This window comes from Dreissena polymorpha, chromosome 14, assembly GCF_020536995.1.
Source record: "Dreissena polymorpha isolate Duluth1 chromosome 14, UMN_Dpol_1.0, whole genome shotgun sequence".
In the NCBI taxonomy this organism is placed as follows: Eukaryota; Metazoa; Mollusca; class Bivalvia; order Myida; family Dreissenidae; genus Dreissena; species Dreissena polymorpha.
The window spans coordinates 52,155,391-52,174,452 of NC_068368.1; the positions used below are offsets into that span (position 1 = coordinate 52,155,391).

The 19,062-nt window shown below is 40.0% G+C and overlaps 2 protein-coding genes across 3 annotated transcripts in view; one reads left to right on the plus strand and one right to left on the minus strand.

Moving 5' to 3' along the window:
• LOC127857004 (uncharacterized) overlaps nt 1-15,470 on the plus strand; it is an 87,463-nt gene extending 71,993 nt beyond the window's left edge. Inside the window, exons 1-2 of one of the 2 annotated variants that reach the window (XM_052393260.1) lie at nt 67-282; nt 13,015-15,470. In XM_052393260.1, coding sequence (XP_052249220.1) covers nt 13,021-14,076 — 1,056 coding nt within the window. In that variant the 5' untranslated portion in view covers nt 67-282; nt 13,015-13,020 and the 3' untranslated portion in view covers nt 14,077-15,470. Of the gene's footprint in view, nt 1-66; nt 283-13,014 lie in introns of those variants that run through there. The other variant, XM_052393261.1, reaches the window with a different exon arrangement.
• The window catches only part of LOC127857001 (neuroglian-like), a 196,532-nt gene that overhangs the window by 132,006 nt on the left and 45,464 nt on the right, over nt 1-19,062 (minus strand). The gene's annotated exons all lie outside the window — the stretch shown is intronic.

The following is a 19,062-nucleotide window of genomic DNA, read 5'->3' on the forward strand; positions in this document are numbered from 1 at the left end:
AGCTATCCCGAAGACACATGCGTATGCGTATTTTCTGAAATTTGCATGGAGGGTTGTACGGGTATTTTCTAAAACTCGTATCGGCACATTGTGCGTTTTTAAATAACGATTACAGAAATCAGATGCTATCAGCTTCTATAAATTGTGAAGGTCTACTCTGCTCCAGTTATTGTTATTGAATACGTGGAAAAGCTTGGATATAAAACCGGGTTAAGAAAATGACCCTTACGGTGCAGTTACGGTGGTGTCTGCAACTATTTATGCTGGAAGCTTGCGTCGTATGTAAGTACATTTGCAATTGCTTAGTTTGCTTGAATACAAATGAATAAACAATAATAAACACTTACAAAAGGTGTAAGAAGATTAACACACCGCTCAGAAGTTTTAAAATTATTTTCTTGATTTAAACTGCAATGTCAATATAAAGCACCGGCATTAAACATACAATATGATATTTATATATTGTGTATTAAAGGGACTATGACACTTCGAAAAACCCAAAAGGGTCTAAGTCTTCAAAAATCTGAAATTCAGAATATAATACATCATATAAATACGCTTTATACTGAGTACGTTTCACGCGAACGGTGTTTAAGCAATGTGAAATAAAATTCATTTTATAAATTGTTTTTTTTTTGTTTGGACTTTTTCTTGTTTACATTTTGACGTTTCTTGTCTACATATTGGCGTCATAATTTTCAACGTTCAACGTCACTGTATGTATGCCATCTTATCCGTAACAAGCAAAATAGCTCAGTTGGTTTAGACGCTGTATCATATTATTTCCTTTTATGACTCCTAAGGGCCATCGTGGCTACACATCAAAATCCAGAGGGCGACACTTCGATAGTGCGAAAGTACGATGGCGACAAGGCGATAGTACGATGGCGAAAATGCGATAGTACGATGGCGACAATGCGATAATGTGATGATGACAGTACGATAACGTGACAGTATGATAGCGACAATACGATGATACGACAGTACGACAATACGATGGCGACAGTGCGATAGTACGATGGCGACAACACGACAATGCGATAGCGCGATAATACGATGACGACAGGGCGACAATACGATAACGACAGTGAGACAATACGATGACGACAGTGCGACAATACAATGGCGATAGTGCAAAAGTAAAATGGCGACAATGCCACAGTGCGATAATACGATGAAGACAGTGTGACAATACGATGGCGCCATCGTATTATCGCCTTGTCGCCATCGTACTATCGCGTTGTCGCATTATCGCCATCGTACTATCGCTTTATCGTACTGTCGTCATCGTATTATCGCATTGTCGGCATCGTATTGTCGCACTATCGCATTGTCGCTCTATTGATTTTCGTGTGTTACCACGATTGCCCTAATGGTAACAAACACACAGCGTGCTACATTTTAATGTGTGTGTAAGGATAACGTGTGCTACATCTTCGGTGACAGGCTAATTGACTAGTGTGCTACAAATAATGAGTGTGTGTTACAAAGCGTAACATACATCAGTTATATGTACACATATTCCTGATTTAGGCATAAGAGGAACCGCACAATATATTCTGCATTAGGGGGCGATTTGTAAATGTTTTATTCATTTTTTTGTAATTGGGTGGTTTTATTTCAATAGATTTTCTATTTCCGAAAGCGCGTTTTCTCGCTCTAGGATGCCTACGTTACATCCGGCGACCTTCAACATTGGCGCACGATTAGAAGTCGTGGGAACTGACAAAAATTGCACTGTTCTCGGTAGTTATAAGTGATATTTTTAGATATTTCAGCTGGTTGCACTTTCCTTATTCAGCCGCGAAAACGGCACTATGATATCATTATAAAAGAATGCTTAAAAGTAATGTACAGTAATACATACATATTTTTTTATTCCCAACCTACATTTACAGTGATGTTCCTTGATTTATTCGTCTATTTATTCAAATGAATTTATTTGTTAAGTAAGAAGTTCCTAATTCGATTTGAATAAGGCATAAGGAACCAGTTGTAATGAGCATAAGGAACATAATGGAGTTACCGAGACTTTCCCTCACGAGTGCGTATTCAAATTAAAAATGAATCAAAATTAAATGTGTCACTTATGTGACCAACATAATTTAAAGTTGCTTAGGCATATTGGGATATGCGCCTTAGTAAACCTTTCCGAATTTATATTTAGTTACGAAGACCCCCCCCCACCTTACAGTCAGTAATTCCACGGAGCGTATATTGACTCATCTAGAGCCAGTGGTAATTCTGATCATTAAGAAATATAATAGTTAAAATTAAAAACTTGTAAACAAATTAGTATTTAAATGAAAAATTACCTTTAGTGGCCATAAGCAACATGCAAACTTAACCATGCCACCTACACTAGCATAAACGGGAGATATCAGGTGTCGTTACTGCTTTGGCTAAATTTTTCAGAATTCGTCAGTTGCAAATCAATAATCAGGTTTTGCTACTTCGACATACTTCGTGTTTTTGGTGTTTACACTTAGATATTAAAATGCTTGAAATTGTAAATACTTATCGGACGAACAAAGCGCTGAAAACGCTGATTCAAATACATTTTATAAACTATAAACGAAGCTCATTTTAAGTTGTCAGTGTTCGAAATCGATCGATAGAAATTCAATTTTGAACACGGTATACAATCAATAAAATTATTTGAAATAAATAAAGCGCATTAATTATATATAACATAAGATGGTGTATTATATTTCAACATTGTGTTTGAGATAAACGACTGCATTAGTCAAGCAGTAACTGTGCCTGCAGATTTTAATCAAATGCAGCAGCCGCGATTGGCATACACAAGAAATGCGAATCAATGTTACAAATCCTGATTTATTTCTTTAAATTTAAGTGCGCTTTTGCTTTATGGTCTGTTCTATGCTCGTTGAAGATTACCGCATACTGTGTAAATAGTTCTTGACTGCATACATCATTTGTTTAACTTGAATACGTGGGGATTATGATGCTTTGAAATACATTTATTTCTTTTTATAATTAGTTAACATATAGAAATTACTATACACGTTCAAATTTTTATATTCAAGTAAGAATTTGAATATGTGTACTGCCATCCTATGCAAATTGTATATTTAATCAAGTACACAATGATGAACACGCCTAACGTGCAAATTAGCAGCATTGTTTTTGATACGACAACATCGCAACGATTCTCTGTATAAATGTAACGCCCTTCCATAGTCTGCTTCCATTGCATAGCAGTATCACAGCAAGTTTACGGCAGTCTCTTGGTGATACAGGATGATGGGATCTCTTCTACCACGCATGTAAGACACCAAGTCTCTTAACGCATGTAGCTGATTGTCACGTTCACCGAGTCCCCCATACGTGAGGTACCTTAGCACTGTCCATCCATCGTTTCTGAGTCATAGTTCTCTGGGCCTTTTTTTCTTCAGTGATATTGCGATTGATTTCAAACAGTTATATGAAAGGAGTGCAGTACGATTCTTGCCTCAAAAACTGGACACATAATTCGGATTGCAGTTCAACAAATCCGTTGTCACTGTAACCTGATAGCATATAAGCAAACACCTGAAGATCACGATCTCCTTCGATATGTCTACAATCACACACCGCATTGACTTTGATGTGATATATCCTCTCCACGTCATCCAACAATCTAACTGCCGCGTGAATATGTCCACTGCAGTACAATATAGAAGCCATATTGAAGCGATTAGAAACTACATCCGTATTTAAGGAATATTTTAAACGACGGATAGTTTCGCTATCAAGAACATTTCGTAATCGCAAACTGTTAGATGATTGAATTGAATTGTGAAACCCGTAAAGGTGTTTAATAAATTTAAAAGCATCAGTTTTCAATCTTCCATCCGTGGAGTATTCAAAAACATTGTATATACATTTTATATATTGCCAGTTGATTGCATTAGAACCGTGAATATCACTCACTTAACATAGTAAAATATTATTAAATGTGCCCAGGTACTCAAACTTTAACAGTAACCTGATGCTGTTACGTAAGAATACACGCCTTAGTTTTCCAGCTTGTGCATTTCGCCGTATACTGCACGATTGCAACCGACTTCCTATGTTATCTATACCCATGTCAAGTACATCTCGTAAGTTGTTCTTTATCATGGAGTCTATATACACTAAATGGCGTCTCTGCAGCAACTTTGAGAGTTTCCCATCGAACAAGTTCACTCCTTCTATGATATTATACGGGAGCCTCCCCAATCGCAGCCATCGCCTTAATACGTGTAAACAAAGCCAAAGTACAAACATAAGGTTGTGTTCGAACCATATGCAAGGAGGTGTTCTATCTATGGTGTAAAACATTATAGTTTTACAACGAAAGCTTATTATAGAATCTCCCGCAACTTTAGCAAATATCAATTTTGAAACATTGTTACATTTTATTTGAGTCATATTTAAGCTAAATGTCAACATTCGTCCTATCAGGTTCGGAGACAGTCGCCATTCTTCGCGTTTGTAATCAAAATGTAATCGGATGACCGGCTGGTACCAGGAAACACGGAGCTACCCGTGCAGCCTCAAGTAGCTTAACAGGCGGCCAGGGTCTACCTCTTCATCTGTCTATCCAGTGTTGTATTTCAGAAAGAGGTTTACGTACATGAAATGCATTTACAATATCCCAGTTAGGTATTAAGCTCTGTTCTGTTTCCATCTTTCAGCGTTAATCAATACTTGACCCGAAACTTTCCTTACGAACGTGGCATGGGTCAGACTGGTAACCGGTTCCGGTGTGTAGTTTTGAATGACTTGTAGCAAGTACTGTTGAGGTGGAGTGGTGTCGTCGTGGAGCATCAGAATGTTTAGCATATCGGCCTCTCAGTCGTCCATTACGGTCATTATATTAAGTTCATAGTCACTTGATATGAAATCAATATCAGACTGGATACCGGGAGTTGTGGTGCCTTCCGACTGGCTCCCGAAATGGTTACACTCACGGTTAGTCCCTGCTAGTTACAATGCTATCTTCTCAATTTGCTCCCTCCAAAAGTAAGTTCTCCTCCGCTCAAATACAGTTGCCTTCCCAGCTCCACTGTCATCAAGTGCTTCAGAAATCCGGATAGACAATTCTTTGAAGTGCTCTGGAATCTACATATACATATATTATTTCACATTCGATCAGTTTTTAACGTTGGTAAATATATATTGTACACACATATATATAATATGAATAATATACTATGTTTACTATGTCAATTATTTTAATGTGAATCAATCTGTTATAAATGTTTGTGGATGACTCTTTAATGATAGATCTTATTTGCTAGTTCATATCAAACATGCAGTATGTAACATATATGAAACCAAGTGTATTATATGCATTTGATATTAACAATGATAAAATATTTATTTCAAATTTGTAAAGTGGGTAAGCATGTACACGTAAACTGATAAATACATACAGGTGCAGATAGAGAGACTTCAGATATGATACACATTCAATCGGTTGAAGAAAAAAATTAAATCGTTATTTTCTCTTCTTTAATACATCCCACATTTTGGTTAAGGTGAAAGTTGTTTGTTTTTTTAATTTAAACCGAACATGTTTAGTTATGTTTATTTGATTGCCAGGTATGTTTGTGAGTCGCCTCCTCCCCCCGAACCATCCGTTGGCACGCCTGCTTGTCAGTTAATCCATTCGCCAGTCTGTCAGTCAGCCCTGTTTGTCGGGCGTTCGGTCAGTTCCTCTTTCCGTCCGACAATTAGTCCGTGTGTCCTTTTTTAAGCATATATTGATATGCCCTGCATATAGGAACATCAAATGTACCTAACATTTGTTTATACATATTATGAATATAACTTAACTTACCCATTGCTGTACAACTTATGTGTTGAATATTTGAGCAGCCATAATTTAATTTGCATGTGAACAGGTTCATTTCACAGAGCACCATACAAACAAAAGACATAGCTGTTTAAAATCATTTCATCCGTTTAATGCAAAGTCCACTGTTGTTGTTGTTGTTACTGCATTTGATCTTCGATTTTATGTCATTATATCTAAGTGTGTTCACACGTATTACACTAACATAATGTTAAGTGATCATACCTTGTTATTTTCGTCGTATATCTATTTTAATATGCCTAAATGAGTACATTTTCGTAGGTTATTGTCAGACCATTCTCATTTCTGATCTGGTCGCAGCCATTTGTCGCGTTGCATCATGGTCAGGTTTGAACTATTGTCTGCAGTGAACTAAGCATGAAACAGGTTATTTTTAGATATGATGTAATCTCTGTTTAATACTTGTTTAAAGTGGTGTATCCATCTTTCTAAGCGCCCATAGATTGTTTTACATAAATTTTTGTTCAAAATCCAATACGGCGGTGTCTTTTGGCGTGATGTCATTTCAATGCATTTCGAGCGTCCATTACCACTTTTTGTGGTCAATCGACGTCATTGACCCATTTTTGGGGGCAATGACCATTTATTTTGGGTACATGACCAGTAATTTTGGGGCAGGCGACCAAGAATTCTTGGTCGTGCCATAAAAACTGGGCATTGACCAACCTTTTGGGTCGCTCGAGTATTTAAGGTTCCAGGAACTTTATTAAGTAATTCAGTCAGGCCATAACATCAAGGGCATAACATCTTTTATTAGATCTAAATATTCAGAAACTTGTAAGAAAAACTTAATATAAACTGAATTCATATTAATTGCTACTGTAACTAAATAATAGACTTTAACCCAACAAAGATATCTTATATTAATATATTAAAGATTGTTTATTTATTTAAAACGTATACTCTTGTGGTGAATGAGTGTTGGACACTTGCGTGAGAGAATTGTTTAAAATATTTGACTTATTTCTGAGAAATCATCGTATTGTGTGGTGTACTTGAACCGTAAAGAAATTTGCACTGTTAATGTTTACGTTGTGTTAATGAAAATATAACTTCTATGAATTTCGACGTTAAAGAATAAAAGGTTAATGAAGTTTTAAAATGACTTGTTTTTCTCGTTTTAGTAAATAAGCGTAAAAACCACTTTATTATTATTGAACTATTATTGAACTATTCCTGACAAGAATACGGAACAGTTAGCTCGCAACATTTTATGGTGTCAGAAATAGGGATCCTTTCAATCAACAATTAAGGGATCCAGTGATTGGACTCACGTCTGCGCGTATTATTATTAAATAACAAGTTAACATTTTAAGCAGTATATCTTTAATAAAAACTCAACAAGATACTTTCCACGAATATTGTGACTATTAAATAAGTTAACATGAGTGATCTGAATGACAGTGACACGGAAGTAACTATCGGAGCGGGGCTCGTGAGGGGAACACGATTTCCACGCGCAACGTGCGCTCAAAGGGACGAGGCGCGCACGGAAGTCTCGCCGGACGCATCGAGCTTACAAGGTGACGCGGCGCGAATCGAAGTCGACACGGACGGAAATAGCGACAACGAAGGCGGCGGTGGCATGGCCGCTACCAATGGGTTCATGCGCGAGGTAGCCGGAGCGCTCAAGGAAGTTGTATCCGAGCTGCGCGTTCTTAAGGGCCAAAGTCACTACAACAACCGGGGTGCGTTCAACGGCGATGTACCTGTCGGCGCTCAATATGCACATGAGCGGGATATCGCGTATTTTGGCAATGGCCGTGACATCGTACAGCACGGGTTTGACGGCCAGCGCGAGGCGAGGAACGGTTATCGGCAGCGACGTGACGACGCGTATAGGCACGATTCGGGAAACCCGTTAATGGAACGGGAGCTCGACGGCATCTACCAACGTCAGTCGATGGGCAATCGCAACAACTGCCATGAAGACAAAGACGGCTACGGGGAGGGAAACAACGAAAACGCAAGTGTTCACGATTATAGGCAGCGAGCGCCTGCATGTCACGCACCAAGGGCTGATGGCATTTATAGAAGGCCCGCAAAAAGGCGGAATATTCGTCCGGTGCCAAAGATACCACCATTTACAGGAAAAGAAGATTGGGTGGTATGGTCAGTTCGACGCGATTGCTAGGAGATATGGTTGGGACGACGATGATAAGCTTGACAATCTGCTGCCGATGATAGGTCAGGCTAGCGAATTCGTGTTTGCACAGCTGCCTACGGAGTTGTTGTCTGACTATCATGAACTGACTTCAGAGTTGACAAGGCGATACCGCGTAGTCGAGACAAGCAGGTCTTTCGCAGCCAAGTTTAGTAGGCGCAACCAGAAACAAGGGGAAAAAGCGGAAGACTATGCTGCCGAACTCAAGCGTCTGTATGATAAAGCGCATAAAAAACGGGATCGAAGCACACGAGATGAGGACCTAGTGAGAAGATTCCTTGATGGGCTGGTTGACCAGGAGGTGAAGTTCGAGGTCGAGTACCACAAGGAACCAAGGAATATCGACGAGGCGGTGTTCCATGTGGTGAATTTCATTCAAACGAGAATCGGGATTGAATCCGATCGAGAGTACAAGCATGCAACCAGACGAGCTTATACCACTGACGAGCATGACGACTAATTCTCAGAAGAATGTGAAACTGAAAGGGCGGCATGCAGAGGAAGCGACATTGTTAAGCAGCCTACTGACCAAGAGTTATTGAAAACTCTTTTAAGTAGGATAGAGAAATTGGAAGAGGAAAAGAAACATTTGCAGAGGCGGCCACCAAGAAGAGACGTAGAGTGCTTCAGGTGTCATCAAACCGGCCACTACGCAAGAGACTCTCCGCTAAACCAAACAAGGGATAAGTCATTTCCCACGAAGTCTAACGGTGCAACGCCATCTCGGGAACATTTAAACGAGAGAGGGGCTTCTCTCGTGCCCAGAGGGAGGTCCTGTTAGGAAACGAAGACAACGGTGATTTAAAGGGCGAGCAACAACACACGGGGGTAAGCGAGGCGGAGAGCGAAGTATCCTGTGCTGGAGTGAAGGGGGGGACAGAGCTGACCACTGGCGTTTATATCCGAGGGTGGATAGGGGAGACACCAGTGTCCTTCACCGTCGACACAGGTGCTTCGAGGTCGGTAGTATCCAGTCGCGTGTATGACCAGCTGAGCACCAAGGACAAGCCGGTCCTAAAGGGGTCAGTCAAGCTGCGTGGGGCAGGTGGTTCACCAATACGTGAGAAGGGGGCGGGAGAATTTAATCTTATATTAAACCCAGTAAAGGTGATCTGTCAAGCAGTTGTGGCCGACATTGAGGACGAAGTGCTACTAGGGTTGGATGTGTTGGCTGGGGAGAAGGACGGACAGGCGGACATCTTCCTAAGCAAGAATATAATCAAGCTAAAAGGGAAAGAAATCCCATTGATACCCGCTACAAGGAGGCTACGGAAAGTCACCGTTGCAGAAGATGTTGCCATCCCGGGGCTCTCAGAAGTGGTGGTTGATGTTTATGTTGAACGCGATGAGGCTGACGATAAAGACAAAGAAGAAAATTTTATAATTGAACCCACAGAGGGTTTCGTTCAGCGTTACCCATTGGTAATGGCTGCAACGTTAGTGAACATAAACAGAGCAGTCACCTGTAAGGTAAAAGTTTTGAACCCTTTCTCAACGAGCGTAACGTTGCGGCACCATGCAGAAATCGGAGAGGCAGAGAGGATAGATTGTTGTACAGGGGTTATAGCAAATGAAGAAAACAAAGGTGAGCGAGATAACATTACAACGGTGAGAAGAGTACAGTTGATGACAGTTGAAAAGGACAGCCGTATTTCAGACTTACCGGTTGCCAATGCAAAGGACGTGCCCCACACCTGAAATCACTGTTTGAAGAATCAGTCGTCGGAAAAACGGAAGAGCAACAATCCGTTGTAGCTGGGTTGTTAGTTAAATACGCAGACACGTTCTCTAAAGACGAATGGGACTTAGGACTTACACATATATCTGAGCATGCCATAAACACAGGTACCGCAGCTCCCGTTAAACAGCGACCAAGGCGGGTTCCATTAGCGTATGCAGAAGAAGAAAAGAAAGCACTTGAAGATTTGCTTAAGAAAGGCGTAATTCAGAAAAGTACATCCCCTTGGGCCAGCCCAATCGTTTTGGTCAAGAAGAAATCAGGCGCTATACGACCTTGCGTCGATTATAGAAGGGTCAATGCATTGGTGAAGCCAGACGGGTTTCCGCTACCACGAATCCAAGATTGTTTAGACGCTGTGGCCGGGTCAAGCTTCTTCAGCTGTTTTTACCTTACGTCAGGGTATTTTCAAATACCGTTAAAGAAGGATGACATTCCTAAGAGCGCTTTCTGCTGTAAGTATGGTCAATACGAGATGAAAACAATGCTTTTCGGTTTAAATAACGCCGCAAGCACCTTCCAGCGTACAATGGAACTGGCGTTACAAGGTTTAACTTGGCTAACGTGTTTAGTTTACATTGATGACATTGTGGTGTTCGGATCCACGTGGCTGGAATACCTTTTGAGAACTGATGAGGTTTTACTTCGTATCCAAACTGCAGGTTTGAAGCTTAAGTCAGATAAGTGCCGCCTTCTCCAGTCAAAAGTCATTTTTCTGGGTCACGTAGTCTCAGGAGAGGGGATAAGTCCCGATCCGACGAACATTGAAAAAATTGTCAATTGGCCAAAGCCCGGAAACGCGAAGCAGGTTAAACAGTTTGTGGCTACTGGTTCGTACTATCGTCGATTTGTAAAAGATTACGCTAAAATCGCGCGACCTTTGATTGATCTGACGAGAAAGGAGGCCAAATTCGAATGGAACGATGCGTGTGATATGGCGTTTAAACGAATCAAGGATGCTCTTATAAGCGAAAACGTCATGGGACATCCACTAAATGAGGGTGGGACATTTTACCTAGACGTCGATGCGTCCGGCACAGGGATCGGCGCGGTGTTGAGCCAAGAACAGCAGAGTCGCGAGCGAGTCATTGCCTACGCCAGCAGGGGGCTGAATAAAGCCGAGAAGAATTACTGCATAACTGAGCAAGAGCTTTTAGCGGCAGTATACTTCATCCAGTATTTCAGGCAGTATTTGCTGGGGCGGCATTTTATTGTAAGAACAGATCACCAATCGTTGATATGGCTCTTTAGTTTAAAGGAACCGAATGGGAAAATCGCGAGATGGATTGAGATTCTGGCCGTGTATGACTTTTCCATCGAATATAGAGCAGGTAATAAGCAAGCCCACTGTGACGCTTTATCGCGCTGTGAAAGTCCCCGGTACTGTACGTGCAGCGACGTAGATACAAGCGAACCGTTGAAGTGCGGCCCATGCAATAAATGCCGAAGGAGAGCCGAACTAATGCTGTTGAAACCAAACGAAAAGGAAGAAGGTGAAGTGAATGCGGGGTCACCTGAAGACGATTGCGTAACGCCTGTCGTTTTAACCGAAAACGCGCCTGTGATCAAGAGTGTTAAAAGTAGCGAGTGTGAGGTGCCAAAGACAGGTCCATCGGACGACAGGGGAAGTTCTACTCTGCACACATGGGCAACCGAATTCACAAGCGTAACAATGGCAGCCATGCAGAGTGATGACCCTTATATAGCTAAAATTTATAGTGTGATACGCGATGGTATTAAAGCGCCGGTTGATGAAATGGTAACGTTGAGTCCAGAGACACGTCATTACTGGGTGATACGAGACTCGCTCGTACTAGTAGATAACGAGCTATATAGGAAGTTTCAGCGGGTAAACGAAACACACGATTGCCTTCAGCTGATTGTCCCGTACACACTGCGAAAGTTGGTATTAAGTAGAATGCATGACAGTGTGACCTCTGGTCATTTAGGGGTCAAGCGAACAAGGGCAAGGTTAGCGTTAGGTTATTACTGGTTCAATATTAAGGCTGATGTGCGTGTATATGTTGCCAGTTGTTCCGTTTGTGACGCTGATAAAAAGCCACAAAAACCGCCTAGGGCGCCTATGGGTTATGTCAGGTCTGGCGCACCCTGGGACGTCCTAGCGATCGATTTTACTGGGCCGTTCCCAGTCACTCCGCGCGGTAATTTGTACATTCTAGTGGTAACGGACGTCTTTTCAAAATACGTCGAGATCATCCCAGTGCCAAACCAAACAGCCGAAGTGTGCGCATCAATGGTCCTAAATGATGTCATAACGAGATGGGGTACCCCGTTAGCAATACATTCCGACCAGGGCGCAGCGTTTGAGAGCAGGGTCTTCAAGGAGCTGTGCAAGCTGTTAGAGGTCAAGAAGTCCAGAACTAGCGCCCGTCATCCTGCAGGCAACGGACAAGTAGAAAAATTTTACAGAACGATGTTGAGCATGGTTAGAGCGTATCTTGTTGGCGAACAGGAAGACTGGGATCAGCACTTGGCCTGCCTAGCAGCAGCATACCGGTCGACCCCACATGAGAGTACCAAACTTTCCCCCAACCTGCTAGCTTTAGGAAGAGAAGTCCGCATGCCAGCCAGCCTCATCTACAGCCATGTTGACGCATCACCGAAGCAAGAAAACCCAGGCGAGTACGTCCTTTGGCTGCAAGAAAGGATGTTGAAAGCCCACGAGGTGGCCAGGAAACACATCGGAAAGGTCGCTCGACGCAGCAAAGAAGTCTACGATGCCAAGCTGTCCTTTCATCACTATCAAGTCGGTGACGTGGTGTGGTGCCTGCATGAAACTAGGAAGGTCGGCGTCAACCCTAAGCTGGAAAAGGCTTACGATGGTCCCTATCTTGTAACAGCAAAACTCTCCGAGATCAACTTCACCATCAAGCTAAACAAAGAAGGCCAAACCAGAGTGGTACACCACAACAAGCTTAAGCCATGCAAAGCAGGGATACTACCGAGATGGGTGTTGTCTTCACGGAGGAAAATTTTAAAAACATAAAACCATAAACCAGCCTGCCATCAGTGAACATTATATTCTAAAACTTTATATTTATGTTTAATTACATGTACATTTGTAACACTTTGGGAATTAGGAAATTTTAATAACAGTAAGTTGAGAACGGTGAAGATGCATACAAATCAATGGCTGTGTGACAGTGGCGTGTGAAAGAATATTAACACTTTATTTAATTTTATAGACATAGACTCAGTTATTATAAAATAATTACTAAATTTCAGAAAAAGATGATTCCCAAGGTTCTAGCGCAACAGCGCCCTAGGCGTAGATACCGATGCAAAGTGTGCGGGAAAACTGATAGAAAAGGGAGGTTGATTGGCCACATCCTGAAGCACCATGTGCCGATGGACCAGGCTCCATTTTCCTGCGGATTGTGTAACTTCCGGTGTACTGAAGTGGCAGATCGCACTAACCATATCACGCGGTATAAGCGTCATGTCGATGAGGCAAAACGAGCAGGAGTAGTGGATCTTTCGCAAATCCTGAGGAAAGCAGAAAATCCCGTCGAGGTTCACAACTTTATGGAGGCCGATCCTGAAGATGACTATGAGGGTATATTCGAACAAGACGCGGAGGAAGCAGTCCTACCCGACTGGCTGTCTCAGGCTACCGGTAGTTTACTAACGCCTTCGGCCTCACCTTCCGTGTCTGCTTTTAATACAGTAGAGAAGCCGGTGGAAATCAACGCGATAAGTGTTGCAAGAGTGCCTAGTCAATCGCCGCTCTTTCGTGCAATTCAGGCACCAGCCCTAAACCTGTGGCCGGCAACGATCCCCTTTCCGATGCCGACGTACATGAATGAGACAGTGAACGCTCCAATAACATTCTCGCAGTCGTCAGCGGTGAGAGCAGAGGTGAACACCCCGTTAACGGACGAACCCGAATTTTTGGGCAATGGCATTGCCGAGTCGTTCCTGGAGGAGTTATGTTCTCCGGCAACCGCTGCAACCGCAGAAAACCCGAGGCAAGTCGTGGAACCAGAGCGTCCCGTTAGCTCCGTCGGGGAGTGCGTCAACGTTGTGCAAGCTGCTAGCTCTTCGTCAAACGAAGTGCTGAGACAAGCCTTCACTGACTTAGTCAACCAGTTAAGCAGTGATAACCGGGAGATCATTAGAGCCATAAGAGAGAACACGGCGGAGTTGCGTGCAATTAAAAACAAACTATGTCCAATGAGTGAGGACATTAAGTCATTAAGATTTAATTCAGATCTGGTAAGGCGATCCACTGTTGGGAAGCTGGAGAGGGATAGGGAACAGGTGTCGAAGCGGCATTCTAAGCCATAGCCATGTAACATTTGAAAAGAAATGTATTGTTGTTTGCTGTTTAAAGTGTGTTTCATTATTGATAGTTTATCTTAAGTCATTTTACTGTTTCGAGTCACTGTGACCTTGTGCCTATAAAGTTTCATGAGCCTAGGCGTTAGCATTCTTGAGTTACCATCCGGAAACCATCTGGTGAACGGACCGACCGACCGACAGACCGACGGACCGACCGACATGTACAAAGCAATATACCTCATCCTCTTCGAAGGGGGGCATAATAATATGTTTATCAGTAAACTGTTTTAGTATTTGTTACAATTACCTGTGGACTTTGGCAACAGGAGTTTTGCCAAAAAGACAGGGGGGTAATGATATGCCCTGCATATAGGAACATCAAATTACCTAACATTTGTTTATACATATTATGAATATAACTTAACTTACCCATTGCTGTACAACTCATGTGTTGAATATTTGAGCAGCCATAATTTAATTTGCATGTGAACTGGTTCATTTCACAGAGCACCATACAAACAAAAGACATAGCTGTTTAAAATCATTTCATCCGTTTAATGCAAAGTCCACTGTTGTTGTTGTTGTTGTTACTGCATTTGATCTTCGATTTTATGTCATTATATCTAAGTGTGTTCACACGTATTACACTAACATAATGTTAAGTGATCATACCTTGTTATCTTCGTCGTATATCTATTTTAATATGCCTAAATGAGTACATTTTCGTAGGTTATTGTCAGACCATTCTCATTTCTGATCTGGTCGCAGCCATTTGTCGCGTTGCATCATGGTCAGGTTTGAACTATTGTCTGCAGTGAACTAAGCATGAAACAGGTTATTTTTAGATATGATGTAATCTCTGTTTAATACTTGTTTAAAGTGGTGTATCCATCTTTCTAAGCGCCCATAGATTGTTTTACATAAATTTTTGTTCAAAATCCAATATGGCGGTGTCTTTTGGCGTGATGTCATTTCAATGCATTTCGAGCGTTCATGACAACTTGTTGTGGTCAATCGACGTCATTGACCCATTTTTGGGGGCAATGACCATTTATTTTGGGTACATGACCAGTAATTTTGGGGCAGGCGACCAAGAATTCTTGGTCGGGCCATAAAAACTGGGCATTGACCAACCTTTTGGGTCGCTCGAGTATTTAAGGTTCCAGGAACTTTATTAAGTAATTCAGTCAGGCCATAACATCAAGGGCATAACATCTTTTATTAGATCTAAATATTCAGAAACTTGTAAGAAAAACTTAATATAAACTGAATTCATATTAATTGCTACTGTAACTAAATAATAGACTTTAACCCAACAAAGATATTTTATATTAATACATTAAAGATTGTTTATTTATTTAAAACGTATACTCTTGTGGTGAATGAGTGTTGGAAACTTGCGTGAGAAAATTGTTTAAAATATTTGACTTATTTCTGAGAAATCATCGTTTTGTGTGGTGAACTTGAACCGTAAAGAAATTTGCACTGTTAATGTTTACGTTGTGTTAATGAAAATATAACTTCTATGAATTTCGACGTTAAAGAATAAAAGGTTAATGAAGTTTTAAAATGACTTGTTTTTCTCGTTTTAGTAAATAAGCGTAAAAACCACATTATTATTATTGAACTATTATTGAACTATTTCTGACAAGAATACGGAACAGTTAGCTCGCAACAATATATGTCATTGCGTCGTTTGGTCCCTTTTTCACATGTGTTCTTACTATGACAAGTTTACACTTAAACGACTAAAATAAAACACATGTAAAATATACCTGCATGATTTTTGTTTCAAGTTTTTGATATCGTCTGTTGTAAGACAACTTGGATGTAGACAAACTCAAACTTCTGACACAATTACTACCCACCTAATCGAAAAACCTATACCATGTTAAACGAAATCAATACACACGCAACTATTTTATACAATGAGAAATACTATGAAAATATTACATCCATTTTAAATATTTTTTATAAAATTACACGCTTGACAATTAAATTGTCGCCTCAATCACAGTCACATCTAGTATGTATAAATACCATAGGTTTACTAATAAATAGCGACAAACTTATAAAGTACCCAAGTGTTTCGCTTGTGTATAAATAGGTTTGCTTCAAAATGAAACCTTAGATAAATTTAGTTATCTCAGAAACTACCGACCGATAAACGAGGTTTATCAGTTACAAAGCGTGATAGCGCATTTATTTAAAGTGGTGTATACTGTCATTTGTGTAAAGTATATATTTCGTATATAAGATTTTAGATTGGGGAAAATTAAGAACTTAACAGAGATATCAATAGAGAAAAAAATTGAGCTAGTTTCATGAAGATTGGGCAATTTATCTAGACATCTACAGCTGTCAAATGTTTTTCTATAGACGGAACAATTTTCAAACGTTACCGATATATCATTAGGACAATTATCAAAATGTCATCATGTTTGTTCAAAATATAAGCTTTCTCGACTGTTAAGCAGCTTCTTTTAGTTTACCTAGTGACCCAGTTTTTGCCTCCTCATGACGCAAGGTCGTTATGCTATGACATTATTTGGACATATCTTAACACCAAGTTCGATTACCATTTGACTATAAATGTTTCATATAGAGCGTTCACATGTTTTTTCTGTAATTTATCCCGATGCCTTAGTTTCCCAATTTAAAACTATAATTACATCTTATTGGGAAACATGTTCTAAGCAACTTTCATCACGATTGGGAAATAAAAGTGGCCTCTAGTTTGTTCACAAAAATAAACTTTTTTTTACATAGTGACCTACTTCTTGATTCAACATTGCTAAGTTTCAAACCGAAATCGGGGAAGAATATATGGTCTCTAAGTGTTAACGGACTTATTAAATTATGCAACTTTGTAACCTACGTTTAGAATCGCAAATGTTTTTTTGAAACATATACGGGAACTAAGCGCAACAGTTATGAATTCAACTATGCGATTTAAAGGGGCCTTTTCACAGATTTTGGCATTTTTTTAACTTATTCATTAAATGCTTTATATTGATAAATGTAAACATTGGACCGAAAAAGCTCCAGTAAAAAATCAAGAATAAAATTAAAAAAAGGAAAAGAACATTGCCCGGAGCAGGTTTCGAACCAGTGACCCCTGGAGTCATGCCAGAGTCCTGAAGTAAAAACGCTTTAGCCTACTGAGCTATTCCGCCGAGTACACATTCTTGACGTATTTTATACCTTATATAAGCAATCTTCGTAGTTTCACAAAATTTAACGACAAAAACCGAAATCTCCAAATTATTCAATCGTTTCGCGTTGCAACGCTTTATAATTTTTAGGTTTTAAAATCGTCAAAAGATGCATATAATGGCTATGTTAGACCATGGTAAATGTTCAGTATTACTGTTTCCTCACAAATATCATAACTAAAACGAAAATTTGCGAATCTGAAACAACTTTTTTCAATTTTGTCAATTTACCAAAGCGTGAAAAGATCCCTTTAACATCCTTGTTATAAGACAATATAGTGTTTATCTTAATACGTTGAGCTGCATCTCGTCGGATAAGCAGATTATTTCGTCCAATCCGGAACTACATTTGGCTGTTTCTGACAATCGGACTACCGTTTACGTCGAAACCCGTCAGTGATCGACTTTTCTATTGAGGGCGCTTACTTTTTATAGATTATTAGGGTCGTACTAAAGCAAGATTGTCATTCATGGTTTTAAAAAATCCTGATTTAAATCATCGCAAAAACAATGCCTTGAGAAATAGCGTGGAATATGATCACGGTTGTGATGATCTATACTGGCGTAAAAAGTGACATTATTAAACATTATTCCACTAATAATCAGTTAAAGACATTGTGCCTATATTTGGAAACGTTTATGATTTTTCTAACATTATGATTGCATAAACATAGCTTACTTTTGAAGCAATTTATTCGCAAAACACCTCAAACCTTGTATTTATGTAGATTATTCTCGGATAAAATCCCATATTTCAGTTCAGTAATTTGCGTTTTTAGATGACAACCTCCGTGCAAAGATTTGACTGGAACCAGCATAGCTGGATGTGTGAGCAAGCAATGACAACGCTGCGTGAAGATTGATCAGTTGTGTTTCCTTGTGCATTTGGAAGGAAATGTATACGTGTTATTATAGCCAAACCACACATTAGTGTTAGTAGATAGATTCAAAGATTTGTTGGGACATCCTCTATTGATATAGTTAAGTGATGTGTTTACCAGCCATTTTTTACTTGCTATAAAGTAACATGCGTAGAAAACCGATCAAAATCAGTGAAATGAATGCAACGATAAGATGTTCAATAAGTTTAAGTAATCATACAAAATTTGAAATCGGGTGATTACCCTTTATATATATCAGACAATCGACAAACACACATGCAGATTAGATACAAATGGAAAAATACCTCGCCTCAATATTTCAATGACATACGTTGTTCACATATCAAAACATTTGGCTGTATCATTAGGACAGAAAAAGTGCTGTGGCCATTTATGTATCATGGCAAGATACCTATTGCAATACAGTTGGCACAAAGTAAATGTAGTTCTAGTAGACAAGACACACAAATATAACATTGACTCACGAATAAGAATAATCTGTGATTACCGTTTGGAACGGTCAGTTAAGAGCGGTCGTTCTGTAAACCGGTTTGAAAAAGAGCGGTCATTCTGTAAACCGGTTTGAATAAGAGCGGTCGTTTTGTAAACCGGTTTAAATAAGAGCGGTCGTTCTCTAAGCCGGTGTGAAGGGGCTCCAAGAGCTTCACACTTGGCGCAGATTTATTCATAAAAAATTAAGTCTTAATAAGAATTCACCTCATAGCAATTTAAATTAAATAGCAATACGAAAGATGATAATTTTAATTTAATTACCACTTAAAACTACTCATGGTTATATAAAATGCAGACAAATATAATTACACATTTTTAGGCGCGATGAAACAAAATTTAAAGACCTATCAACTACCTGTTGTCCTCGATGTGTTCCTAAGCTT